Source organism: Dendropsophus ebraccatus, chromosome 10 (assembly GCF_027789765.1).
Source record: "Dendropsophus ebraccatus isolate aDenEbr1 chromosome 10, aDenEbr1.pat, whole genome shotgun sequence".
Taxonomy (NCBI): domain Eukaryota; kingdom Metazoa; phylum Chordata; class Amphibia; order Anura; family Hylidae; genus Dendropsophus; species Dendropsophus ebraccatus.
Window position 1 is genome coordinate 21,850,548 of NC_091463.1, and position 15,002 is coordinate 21,865,549.

The 15,002-nt window shown below is 40.9% G+C and overlaps 1 protein-coding gene across 1 annotated transcript in view; it reads left to right on the forward strand.

Moving 5' to 3' along the window:
- Nucleotides 1-15,002, forward strand: part of PRRX2 (paired related homeobox 2) — a 31,638-nt gene extending 16,636 nt beyond the window's left edge. The window contains exons 2-4 of the mRNA XM_069986093.1: nucleotides 10,828-11,015; nucleotides 11,271-11,446; nucleotides 13,663-15,002. Of these exons, the coding sequence (XP_069842194.1) occupies nucleotides 10,828-11,015; nucleotides 11,271-11,446; nucleotides 13,663-13,813 (515 nt within the window). The 3' untranslated portion in view covers nucleotides 13,814-15,002. The remainder of the gene's footprint in view (nucleotides 1-10,827; nucleotides 11,016-11,270; nucleotides 11,447-13,662) is intronic.

Sequence of the window (15,002 nt, forward strand, 5' to 3'; positions counted from 1 at the left end):
GAGTTGATAATAATGTTAGGGAAAGATTATGGTCTCCCTGTCTGGGAATATTACCCATCATGACAGATGGTTGCGAGTCCGACTCTAAATGAAGATTATAAATAAAAGTGACATTGATGCAGGGATAGTGCTTCATCCTGTCAAATAAAAATACTTTAGTGGCAGAGCTGTATAAATAATGTATAGCTGCACTTAAAAAGGTACTCCCCCTACATCTGCTATCTTATATTTCACTGGATCAGGCCTGTCCAGGATTAGAAACAGCGCCACACTTGTCTATAGGACGTGTTTGGTATTGCAGCTCAGCCCCATTGACATATATAAAATAAAATTTAAAAAAAAACAGATCTATTTTCAAGCCCCTTTAAATTTAAAGTGTAATTCCACTTGTAACTAACCTTCTTGATTTAAATCTCCATAAACATTTGAACAACTTTATAAATCCCTTGTTCTGCAGATTTTTTTTTACAGATTTTGAATTATGGATGCTATTGGAAATTGTCAGTTAGCTCCTTCCACTGTCATTCATGTGACCGAACAGCGTATCTTAGGCAGGGGAAAATGTATCTGAGCTCCCACAATGCACTGCTGTCTGGTAGAAAACCAGGGGATTGTCAAATATTGCATCATGTAACTCAAAAGCAGTATTGAATAGGTTGTACTAGAAATAAAGTTCGTTTTTTTTCCCTTTTCGGACTGCTAGTGCACATCAGCACCACAAACTTGAGTGGGGTAGAGTTGTAATACCAGGTGCTGACCAGAAACAGAGATGGCGCTGTCTCTGGAAGAAAAAAGATTAAAAAAAAAATATGGACAAGCCCTTTAAAAAATTTTTATAAGGTTACTTATAGAATATTCTACATTTTTGTTAATTTTTAAAATTTATTTTTTAAACTTTTACACATCGTTGTGCATGGGTACAAATTATTTAACCTATGTCGCCTAAAAATTTGGATTAGCGCAGCCAATCGGATTGTAGCTGTTGCGTATATTAGGTTGTATTGGTCATTATGGGTAACAACAGTGATGGCTCCATATATAATTGGGCCGTTGGGTCACATTGAGGTCAGTGGTCAGGGGCATCGAGCCATTCCTACTTTCTTGACAATAAGCAGATCATAAAGTGTTCCCTGACTAGTAACGATCTGTGGAGAAGCCTGATAGTGAGTGTTTAAGTTCCCTGCAGCGCCACCACAGGGTGAATGAAACATTGCACAGTGTCTATTTACATCCATGAGTTGTCTGTTTAATGCAGGACAGGACAGGTCCTCCAGTGCGGGAGACACTCTTTGTGAACGCTCTGGCCTTAGACCTTTAATAGAAACATGTCTTATACTGCTGTGGAGATATGTAAGCTGCGTCGTGATTAGTTGCTATGGGCAAGAAGACCTGTTCTATTTGACATCTTTGATAAATGAGGTCCTATGGGTTGGACCCCATGGGTCTAAGTAGACTTGGTGGTCTACACAGACCCGTGACCAGTTATCGCCTACCACATATATACACAGGAATTATTGGTAGCATACAGTATATTATGACATCACCCTCCTGGACCAGGCGGTCACCTGACCGGGCCGCCTCTTGTGAGCTCCACGCTGTGTTAATTTGTAAAATCCTCAGAGAGTCCTATTAGAATTAGCTTATTTTTCCTCACCTGTCATCGTCCCCGATCGAATTTCCAGTTTATTTTCCAGCGGAGCTGTTAATTAATTAAATGGCGGATCTGATGACGGGGAAAGAAGTAGAGGGGGGTTAGCGAAGGACGCATTATACCCTCATCACCTTCAAGAGAATAATAAACATTGAAATACACTCCCATAGCGCGCCCGGCCTCTGTTTATTTATATATTTGGGGAAGATTTATAGTTTTTTTTCCCTCTCCCAGGACCCTTACCCAGATGACAAAAAAACATGCATTAAAGAGCTGGGACTAGTATGTGTAACCCTTTCCGCCATGTTGTATTGCCCTCAGCCCCTGCACAGGGGCTCGGTGTCACAGTTATTCCACAGGCCGTCTCACTGGGGTGTTGTACTGAAGCGATAATTCCTAAGGATTAGCTATTATTTATAGAGTCGAAGTGTTAACATAGCCGAGTCGAATAGCTACACTTTCAAGGCATTACCGTTTTATACACCAAAATCTCTCACACAGAATGTCCCCATAGTATTACACAGGTATGGAAATCCTTTCAGCGCCCTCGGTGTTAACCCCATCGCTGTTCCTTTAATTTAATTTTTTTTTTCACCCCACACGCACATTAAAAGGAAAGGGAAAAAATATGTGTTTTTTTTATTTAACAAAATAAAAAAAAAATTTATTTGGTGCAAGGTTCAATTATCTGGCCGTAAAGAGCAGCTGTCATGGTAAAATGTCCTAAGGTTATTCTGCGGTTCTTGTAATTATGTTGTTACATCATTCTAGAGGAAAAAAATTAGGAACAAATGTATGGATATATAATCAGGGCCATTATATATTCAGCGGATTTTCCATCTTGGTTAAATTTGTCGTGTCCGGCGTTGGCAAGATGGAGCTGTGGTTTATAGTTGCTAAAATTTCCTGTATCGCCACCCAGTGGCTAAAATTGGGTATTGCAAGTGTGAATGTAAAATGTAATTTCCTGTACATTATACTTCTTTAAGTGTTGAAATTCTGCTATACAATGTAATAATTGCCACCAAGTTTACGCAATTATTTCTCTGCCAAATATTGTCACCTTTAATTCTTTAGAACCTCAAATTACCATTGTTTACCTGTTTATCCACCACTGAGAGATGGTTGTGGTGGAACCTATCATCTACATTGGGTTCCTCAGCTGCCAGGCCCCCTGGTATGGACTGAACTGGCTCAGTCCGGTCCTGGTGGCAATTCCATACCTTTAAACAAGAAGATATTGGGATACATTGGGGTACGTTTATAACAAACAGGACTCCTCATTTTTGGCCTAAGGACCAGTGGACAGTTCTTTTGCAGAATCTTGACACAATGGTAACCCTAACACTGGCAGCATTTTTACTGTATCAACGCTTCCCAACAAGAAGAGCTAGAGAAGATTGAAAGTGGTCACCTTCAATAGCTGGTCTGTTTATTGACAAGACAGGCATCATGAACAGTGGAGGGACTGGATTAGAAACTTTTGGTTTGAAGTAGAAAACTATCTTAGCTTTATCTGCCTTAGTGGGGGACTAGCTTAGCTACATCTGCCTTATCGTAGAAGGCCATCTTTACTACCACTGCCTTGAAGTTAGTTACTATGATAGGTACATCTGCCTTGAAGTTAGGTACTATCATAGATACATCTACCTTGAAGTTAGGTACTATCATAGGTACATCTGCCTTGTAGTATCATAGATACATCCAACTTGAAGTAGAAGACTACTTCATGAGCCTACCCTAGATGCTGTGATCTCAGCTTTGGCCCAAAGTGGAGAAGTAGAGTTACATGTGTCTTACAGTGGAGGACTATCTTAGCTACATCTGCTTTGAAGTAAAGCACTATCTCAGCTACATTTATGTTCTGGTGGAGGACTATCTTAGCTACATATTCCTTTAAGTAAAGGATGATCTTAGCTATATCTATCCTCAAGTAGAAGACTAGCTTAGCAAAATCTGCTTATTAAAGGACTATCCTAGTTACATCTATCTTCAGGGGGACAACTATCTTATCTACAGTTGCTTTAAGTAATGGTCTATCCTAGCTACTTCCATCCTCATGTGGAGGACTGTCTTAGCTACATTTGCTTTAAGTGATGGACTATCCTAGCTACTTCCATCCTCATGTGGAGGACTGTCTTAGCTACATTTGCTTTAAGTGATGGACTATCCTAGCTACTTCTATGTTCTTATGGAGAACTATCTCAGCTACATTTGCTTTAAGTGATGGACTATCCTAGCTACTTCTATATTCTGAATGAGGACTATCTTAGCTACATTTACTTTAAGTGATGGACTATCCTAGCTACTTCTATATTCTGATGGAGGACTATCTTAGCTACATGTGCCATTAAGACAATGACTATCGTAGCTACTTCTATATTCTGATGGAGGACTATCTTAGCTACATGTGCCATTAAGACAATGACTATCGTAGCTACATCAACATCTGCCTTGAAGTAAAGCACTTTCTTACCTCCACGTTGGAGGACTCTCTCTTGAAGTTAAGTACTATCTTTACATCTGCTGTGAAGTCAAGGACTATATTAGCTACATCTGGTGTTAGGGATCCCCGTTGTTCTCTAGCATAGTCTTGTCTAGAGTTAAAAGGGTCTTTGGATGAGGGACTTGGCCTCCTGAAGATTGAACTTTTGGAGATGTTCTTACTATTTATTGCAAAATACCTTAAGTATTAGGTTAGCTGTTTATTTTAATATTCTTGGGGTAAAGGACTTATTGTGTATTAAAATGAAAATCTAACGTCAGAGGTTGAGAGTGGAGCATTAGAGAGTTATTAGTTTTTCGGTAGAGGTGGGGGTGGGGGGGTATTATGAATGCTGGCCAAGGTCAGGGAGTCTTAATTCACCCCTGCTCACCCTCATAAAGTAGTGAGGTAGGAAAACCTTCCCTGCAGCTCATAACCCTTACATTATAGCTCCATGAGTGCCGGCTATGGAATTCAATATAACACTCGCTAGACTCAAAGCTGGAAGTATTTAGTGAAGGCAACAGTGTTTCCCAGCGGATAGATCCTTACAAGTTTATATGGAATGTAATGTATGCAGTGGATGTAATATGGCTACACAGTAAGAGCTTTACCTTCTTTCACATACTCTTTATTAGGTTATACAAAAAAAAGATTGAGCATTCAGTACAACACAGTCCAATCATCAATATCATCACCACTCTAGAAAGGTTGTATGAGAATATTTAAAATTATAAAATAAAAATACCCGAGAGACAGCGCCACCCTTGTCAGTAGGATATTCCTGGTACTGCAGCTTATTGCATTCAAGTGAATGGGGTAGTGTGTCCACCAATCACATACTTTTCACCTATCCTACACAATTAATTCAGCTGATGGCCGAGGAGGTCAGCCCTCCACCCATCAGATACATATTGCTTATCCTACACAATGCATTTAACTCTGAGGGGTTCGCACCTCCACCAATCCAATACTTACTGTCTATCCTATACATTTCAGTGAATGGGGTAGTGTTGTAAAATTAGGTTTATAAAAACTAAAAAAGCAACCTTTAAAGTGTGGTTATAAAAAAACTTTTGACATGTCATACAGATATGTCAAAAGTTTTGATCCGTCTGGGTCTGAGTGTTCCAATCGGGAGATAGAGCAAGGAGAAGACTGAGCCGCAGCACGCCCATGCTCTGAATTAAAAAAAAGAGTCGGACCTATGGAGCGCAACTTTTTTTTTTTTTTTCAAACTCAGAGTGGGGAGAGGACATGGTGCACCTGTGGTCCTCTCCTGGCTCTATCTCCTGATCGGTACAGGCCTGAACACTCAGATCCGGACCGTTCAAAACTTTTGGCATGTCTCTATCACTGTTGTTTTTTATAACCACAGTGACACTTTAAGAAACCCTTTAAGATTTTCAGCAAGGATGGGGAACCTTGGGCCTCTAGCTGTTGCAAAACTACAATTCCCATCATGCCTGGACAGCCAAAGCTTCGCTTTGGCTGTCTAGGCATGATGGGAATTGTAGTTTTGCAACAGCTGGAGGGCCGAAGGTTCTCCATCCCTTAATACAGTACTTACAATCCGTCACATTGTCACCTTCTCTATATAAGAGATAGTAAGGAGCATCATCTGCTAAGAAAGCACCCACCAGGTTAGATAGATGCCCTATAATTACCATAATCAATAATGTCTTGATAGATGTGTAAAGACAACCATTAAAAACCTCTTTGTCTGCGTCATACTGTAGGGTATGTATATACTGTATGGTAGCCCCAGCCTGAGCCTCCTGCACTTTCTGCTGGAGATACGGCCCACGTTGACATGTCGTCATTCCTCTCTCTGTATCCTGACTGTGAATAATACGGATCATATGGTAAGTGCAGACAGCTGACACCGCTTTGCACTAGCCTTCAGTAACTGAGAGATAACATGATGCTCGGGGAGTCTTGGGATATAGACCATGATCGCAGGAGGTGGGGGGGATGTGGGAGACATTATGTCATGGTTTATATTGGGGGCATCAAATTCCAAACTTTTGCTGTTGTAAAAAGTCTTTGTGCGTTGGTGACTGGGAGCGCAAAGAATGATAAAAAGAGATTTTACTAACACGTGTCAGTATTACATTGTGTTGTAATTGATGGATTTAACTTGAAGGGGTTATCTAGGCTTAGAAAAACATGGACGCTTTCTTCCAGAAACAGCACCACTCTTGTCCTCCGTTTGGGTTTCGGTTTTGCAGCTCATTTTCATCGAAGTATATGGAGCTGAATTGTAATACCACACGCAACCTGAGGACAGGGATGGTGCTGTTTTTGCAAGAAAGTAGCTTTACTTCTTCTAATCTTGGATAACTCCTTTAAGATATCAGTGAAACAGAAATGCAGAAATCTACATCTACTCCGGCGCAGGTCCTGCGTGCGCCTCTTAATAAATCCGGCCAGTTTAATGGGGTCTGTCTTGATAAATGCCCCCCCTTGTGCTTTTGACATTGGGAAACATATCGGCCATACAGTATTTCCACTATAATATACACCAGAGATGCAGTTGTATTTCTTCCGATTATCATTGGAAACAGTCAACAAATATGTTGTCAGCCCAGAAATGAACGCGGACGTCCCCTAAATAGATCTTGCTGGTTTGTTCAGCACATGTGCTCCTTTAGACTGACGCCAGAGCCGATCTCAGGCAGTTACAGAGTGTTATGTGCCACATATAAATAGCAAATTCCTTGCAATACATCATCATTAACTCATTAATATAGTTATAAAAACATACAATCATTCAGAGAAGTGCAAAACTTGGGATAAAGTGACTGGTGCATTCAGTAAATAATCTGCTGTCAGAGCAGCTCCGAAATATTGAGTTTTTGTAGGGAAAGTGTAAGAAGATGTATAGGACTGCTGAAGCTAGCCGAGGACTATGCTATACTATGTTTGGCAGCGGATTGAAGGAGCAGCAGTGCACACAGGGGAGTAACTACCAACATAGCAGCCATAGCGGCTGCTACAGGGCCCACCACATCAGGGAGGGCCCAGTAACCCACTCCTTCAATACCTTGGGCCCCCTGAGCCGTTATCATTTGTAGCACCTTGTGGCCAAGCGGCCTCCTGAGTGCTGCAAATGCCCCTTTAACTGCAAACGCTCCTGGCGAGAAGCACTTGATAAGTTTGTGGTCAGTGGGGGGGGGGGGGGGTGTCTGGCAATTAAAAGTTTGCTATGGCACCCAGCTATTAGTTACTGCCCTGAGTGCACATACTGCACTGCATTATAAAACTCATTGGGGGGGATCAGACCTCCAGCAATCAGATACTTATCGCTTATCCTACATGATATGTTCACCTCACGATCAAGGAGGTCAGACTTCCACCAATCAGATACTTATTATCTATCCTACACAATGAGTTCAGCTAATCTGAGGGGTTCAGATCAAATACTTATCACCTGTTCTACATAATGTTTTCCACTCATAATCACAGCGTTCAGACCTCCACCAGTCACGTACTTACCTCACTATTGAGATGGTCAGACCTCCACCAATCACGTACTTACCTCACTATCGAGATGGTGGGACCTTCACCAATCAGAGACTTATCGCCTGTCCTACACAATGTTTTCAACAAATTATTGAAGGAGGGTGGATCTTTGGCAATCACATACTTACCTAATGATTGAGAAGGGGAGACCTCCACCCATCAGATACCAGAGGGAGTTGTACCTGCACCAAGTAGATACTTATGACTTATAAGAAGGGGTTGGACCTCCATCAATTACATACTTACCGCCTATCCTACACGATGCGTTAAACTCAATGACAAAGGAGGTTGGACCTTCACCAATGAAATAATCATTGCTTATCAGAAGGGGTTGGACCTTCACCAATCAGATAATTATTGCTTATCAGAAGGGGTCAGACCTTCACCAATCAGATAATCATTGTTTATCAGAAGGGGGTTGGACCTTCACCAATCAGATAATCATTGCTTATCAGAAGGGGTTGGACCTTAACCAATCAGATAATCATTGCTTATCAGAAGGGGTTGGACCTTCACCAATCAGATAATCACTGCCTATCAGAAGGGGTTAGACCTTCACCAATCAGATAATCATTGCTTATCAGAAGGGGTTGGACCTTCACCAATCAGATAATCATTGCTTATCAGAAGAGGTTAGACCTTCACCAATCAGATAATCACTGCTTATCAGAAGGGGTTGGACCTTCACCAATCAAATACTTTTGGCCTATCCTACACTATGCATTCAACTCATGAACAAAAGGGGTCGGACCTGCACCAATCAAATCCTTATTGTCCATCCTATGCGATGGGTTTTGCCCATCCAGAAGTCGCATGTGGTAGCCTTGTAGTTATTTGTACTTTACCTGTACTGATAATTGTAATTACCACCAAACCTCGACAACTCATGGCAACCTGTGGAAATGCACCCGTTTACCGCACAAAGATTCTGGCAACTACAAAAACAGTGCAGATAAAGTAATCTACAAGACTACCACACGTGTTTACCAGGTGCGATAAACACATCATACATCATGACCCGCACTAGTTTACTTCACTAACTAGATGACATCTTTTTACACTTCATCTTTTACATTAGTCAATATTTATGGGCCCATGTCCTCAACCCACCAGTCCTTCTATTCCAAGTTTTGCACTTTGATGATTTATTTTATGTTTTTATATAGTTGTATTTATTCATTAATGATGATATATTGCAATAAACTTACTATTAATATGTGGCACATAACACTCGCTTAGAGAAAAAGCTCTGGTGTGAGCTGAAACGTCGCCTGAGCACATGTGGCGAACAAACCAGCGAGTTCTTCGAGGAGCATGCTGTTGCCTTTTGTGTTCACTTCTGGATTATCTACATGGAAGTGATCCATCCTAGTGGTAACATGCATACGGCCCCTTATTCTGTGTGTGTGTGTGGAGTGTGCTGCACCCGTGCTTTATGGTGATTTATTACTCAGACTTGTATTCGACACTTCCCTGGCAGCTCCTCAAATGTAAACCAGTGATTCTCACTACTAAACTATATACTGTATATATGATCCTTTTCCTTATGGTATCCGTATGTAGATGAATACCACTTGTATATATGTAGAAAGGGCATTCTTTCGGCATACATCTTTATAAGTTATGGATATATTTGGGGTTTAGATCAGAATTTTTTCCAGCGTATACAATAAACATACATCACAAACATCATGAGATCCTAGCCTAAGTCTGTATAAATTATGGCCTTTAATTTTCTTAAATTTCTTTAGGGTGTGACGTCTGATTTATGACGATGTGCGATTAGATATTGGTAATCTCTCTATGGATGATACATCCGTCTATCTATAACATATACAGTCTACAACAGGGGTAGGGAACCATGGCTCTCCAGCTGTTGCAAAACTACAACTCCCATCATGCCTAGACAGCCAAAGCTTTAGCCAGGCATGATGGAAGTTGTAGTTTTGCAACAGCTGGAGAGCCAAGGTTCCCTACCCCTGCTCTAGGGTATATATTCATTCTTCTATGCCGCAGCCGTATCCGTGTTACTTTGATAGAAGCATTTGCCTATTGATTTGTGGGATGTGGCACACAGTGTACTGAACATCTGATGACTTGTATACATGTTCAGCACAAGGAATAATAGAAAAAAAATCTATGAAAATAACAAAGGCATTGTAACAAATCTTTAAGAAGAATGTCATCTGAGGGCAGGGCAAGCTCTGTTTGCTTTGTATATCGCAGCGAGCCATATTGCAGGAAATTAATGGACTCAGGCTGCAGCTCAAGTTTCATGGTAATTCTTTTTTGTGTATCTGAAACAAAGAAAATTAATGTCCGTTACATAAGAATGTGACATGTACCGAGCCAAAACGGCTGCCCCCTGCTGGTGGAAATGACAGAAATCATCCCGCTTTGATTTCTGGATCTACATTTCGGAGAAATATTCGATATTGTGCATCTTGTTTGATTAAGGATAAGGCTGCGGTCACCCTGGTATTCTGCTTTTTCATATTTGACACATGATTTGCAAAACTAACATATTTTCTGATGACTAAAAAAAAAGGTTGAAAAATCTAAAAATACTGCTACTAATACTAATAATAAAATACATCTAAAAATAAAAAATGATTTAAAAAAGTTAATTTTATTGTTATTGCATCCAGTTCAAAAAAATAATGTTTGGTAGATAAATATATCAATAATAAAATTATTTATATAAAAAATATAAATGTAAACAATGATAATAAAATAGAAAAATGTTAAAATTTAAAATTATTCTCATTACATCCAGCATAAAAATTTATATTTATATATATTTATTTATTTATATATATTTATATATATTTATTTTCATGTTTTATATCTTTTACATAATCTTTTTTACAATATCTTTAAAATGTCTATAAAATATAATGTAAAATAGAAAGGTAAAAGAAAGAATAAATAATATGCAAAACTAAATAAAAATATCAAAAAGTCAAATATTAAATATAAAATAAATATTCATAAAAATTATATAATTAGATCCCAAAATAATATGAATTATTATTATTTTATTTTTTTACTTTTAATATGAATGATTTTTGGATCTTTTAATCAATATTTTTTTTTTGTCCAGGTAACTTTGATTGTGTACCTGATAGGTTGTACTGTTTTACCATAGTCTGCTTTATATTTTCAGGTGAAAGCGCCATCTCGGGATGTGCGAAGAGCGCTCGGATAAAAAAGAAGCAGAGAAGGAACAGGACAACTTTCAATAGCAGCCAACTGCAGGCCCTGGAGAGAGTGTTTGAAAGAACTCACTACCCTGATGCTTTTGTACGAGAGGATTTGGCGAGACGGGTTAACCTTAGCGAAGCCAGAGTACAGGTTAGAGCCTAAAACACATTACTCTGAAGTGCTCTGTGCTGCTGGGAAAAAATCTCTCTTTCTATTGTTCATCCAATAATTAACTTATTCTATATTTTAATTGATACACCTTCACTAAATGGCGCTAATTATATGCAATGCACGTCATTACATTGTATACCACCACATCAGCAGATTTGTGATAAATCGGCTGTAATAGTAAATTGGTGGAGTAGTGGTGCTTGTTGCTTTAATATAGTCTTTCTTTAATCACAGGTTTGGTTCCAGAATAGGCGAGCCAAGTTCCGTAGGAATGAGAGGGCTATGCTGGCCAGCCGGTCTTCTTCTCTCTTGAAATCATACAGTCAAGACCCCATTGTGGAGCAGCAGATCAGCCCCCGACCAACCAGTCTGGCACCAGAATTTCTGTCATGGAACTCAAACAGCTACAGGTAACATAACACAGAATTATGTGAATTAGAATTAGGGGTTGGTGGGGTACCATGATATCTATCTGTCTATCTATCTATACATATATGGTAAGAGGGGTACTGAATAGCTGAGCGGGCCTGTGACATAACAGTCCCGAACCCAGAAGCACAATATAGCAGGGACCACAGTTCTTTGATAACTACAGTATATATACATGCTGCCCAGACAATCCCTTTAAGGTTACTGGGTACCAAAAGAAAAGAACCATTACTTAAATGTGGTTCTCTGTTTTAAATAATCCCTAAAAAGGGTTTCTTGACAATAAACTGGTCACAGAGTGTCAATCAGCTGGAACGTCCTGTGATCAGCTGTACTCTGTAGGTAAACCTTTCAGTAAGTGTTCCATTCCCCAACAGCACCCCCACTGGAGAAATCGAGCAATACACAGTGACCATTCACTTCAGTGGGTTGTCTGTGTAATGGAGGACAGAACAGGGTCCTCTAGAGTGAGAGACACTCTTTGTAACCATTCTCCTCTTAGGACAAGACGTGAGAATCCTAAACAATAGACCCCACTCTTATGAATGTCACTCTACTAATCTTTACAACCCCTTTAAGCTTCTAACATAATTAAATGTGCAGTCAGGCCTTCGTTTTTTTTTGTTTTTTTTTAATGGCAAGGCATTTGGGGGGGGACAACAAACTAACTTACCTCTCCCTGTGTCGGCGATCCGCCATCTGACCAGCTCCAGGATCTCCTGTGCTGCCGATGTCACTGCCTGGCTAATTGGCAGCCCATTTAGCCAGCCAGTGACTGGGGCGGGACGCCGCTATAGTCCCTGGTTGGCTGAGCGGGCTGTCTATCAGCCAGGTGGGGCATTGTGATGACATCATGACTCGGGGGAAAATACCTCTCGGCGGGGCTCCTGAGGTTGGTCAGGCAGCGCATCACAGGCACGGGGAGAGGTAAGAAATCAATCATGCTCATTTTCTTTCCTGCCACTGCCGACTGACAACAATTTGGTATAGCCGGACTTCTCCTTTAAAGTTACATATTTTTGCAAACACATTCATTTACTCCTTCTCCTGATATGCTGCTATTTTTCTCCCCTTGTTGACAGCCTGTTGTTTAGGTTCGTGACCACAGCTCTGCTCTAAAAGCATTGGTCTGGCTGGTGTATATATAGCTGTAATGTAGATGTGTAGGTATATAGGGGGGCATTTATTAAGTCCGGCGTTTTTTACGCCGGACTTATAAATGCCCCCGCAGCTCCGGCGCTACGGAGATTTATGTAGAGGCGGACTGCCTCTACATAAATCCCGTGCGCGCCGGTGCGCACCGCCGAAAACCTACGCCAGCTGAGGACTGGAGTAGGTTTTCGGCGTACATTTGGGCGGAACGGATGGTAAATCGCGCGGACTCTGAGTCCGCGCCCTCCGTTCCGCCCACTACACGCCCCCTTTCCGCCCCCCTGGCGTACTCGGCGGAAAGTGCCGATTTGCGAATATTTTATTTGCAAATCGGCCATTTGCGAATAAAAAAATACGCAAATTGGCACTTTCCGCCGAAAATCATCCGTTCACCGGATGATACATGTGGCCCATAGTGTATATATACGATATAAAATATATAAGGCTATGTTCACACTACGTAAAACTACGGCCGTAGTTCTCGCCGCAGAACTACGGCCGTAGTTTTGCGGAGTTGAACATAGCCTTGTGTGCAATTGGATCCCGGCCGGAGTGTACACACATCGTATACGCTCCGGCCGGGATCTAAGCTGCGCCGGAAAAAAACTGACAGGTCAGTTTTCTGCGGCCGGAATTCAGTGAATTCCGGCCGCAGAAAGACCTGTCAGTTCACACAGTGAAGCAAGCGGCTCCGGAGATGATCCGGCCAGAGACCAGCCGTTCCGTGACCCGACCGGGGTCACGGAACGGCCGGTCTCTTACGTAGTGTGAACATAGCCTAAATATGTATACTATAGCTATATATACACACCAGCCACTGCTTCTAGAGTAGAGTGGTGGTCGGTAACCTAGAAAACTACAATAATATCAGTAGAAAGCCCAAAGTTTGCTAAATTATTGCATTTGCAAAAGTATTTAACTTGACGAGTCCTCCAAGTATAGCTATATTAGTTGTAAGAATAACCCTTTAAATATGGATTTTAAAATAATTTTGACATATTTTGCATTCATGACTAAAACCTTTTGTTTTCTTCAATCCCATCAGTGCCAGTTTGCCGCCTTATAACCCAAACACCACCTCTGCTCCTACAACACTGCCTACCCAAGGAGTCAATATGGCCGACAGCATCGCCAGTCTACGTCTTAAAGCCAAGGAGTTCAGTCTGCACCACAGCCAGGTGTCCACTGTCAACTGAACCCTGGTTAGATAGACAGATAACTATAACTAAGCCAGCCACGAGGCACAGGGTGTGCTGGACACGCCACACACGAGCCCATGGCCAACAACGAAAATCATGTGGCTCCATTTCCCAGCTCCTGTTACTGCAAGAAGATGCTGTGCTCCATGTGACAATCCGACCGCAGTCCAGAGAATGGTCGCCCACCTGCTAGTGCGTCATACACTTTATGACAGGATTCATTCATGCCGGGCCATGTCTAAGGTCCGGTCATTGACCACATGGACGGGACTCTTGAGACATTGTTTTTTTTTGTTGTGACTGTAGATATTTTATACTTTAGACTTTCATATCAGTAATCAGAATTTTTACCCATCTTGTTCTACCCTTCCTCATTACTTCTGTTATCTGCGCTTTCCTTGTGTCTCGGTGTCATCGGTACGCACTGTATATATGTAGATACATACCATGCTTTGTAAATACATCATTTTATACAATATTCAGTGACTGTGGGGAAGACAATGTTCACACCTTGAATAGGAAAGATGGCTAAAGCTTTTATTTCACCCTCCCCATGTTTTTTTATATAATATAATATCGGGAATCACAAATATTACCATTGAAATATTCTTGGAAACGGGTATATACTGCATAGTGGTTGCCCATTTGGCTACTATCAGGCCCAGGGAAATGCTTGGCTAAGGCTGGGTTCACACTACGTTTTTGCAATCCGTTTTTTTTCCATCCGTTTTTACAAGAAACGGATGGAAAACTGTATACATTTGTGTGCATCCATTTTCATCCGTTTTTCCATTGACTTCTATTATAAAAATGGAATCAAAACGCATCAATTTTTTTAGCTTACCCAAAAACAAAGACAACAGAATTTTTGTATACGTTAATAAAAACGGATGCGTTTTGATCAATTTTTTTCTTAATAATGGAAGTCAATGGACAGGTGAAAAAAAGGGGATTGCAAAAATGTAGTGTGAACCCAGCCTGATGGCCAAGACCCCTATGTACAGGGCTGATACATACAGTACAAATGTTTCGAAACCATCCCAGGAACCACGACACGAGAAAGGTTATGCAGTCTCCACCCAAAAGTAGACAGTTGTGCCGTTTCAGGAGTAGTTTATGGCGGTATGGGGGTCCTGACTTTGGCTTTTAAAATTTTGGTATCTGCTAGGGTGGGGAGAAAACAAAA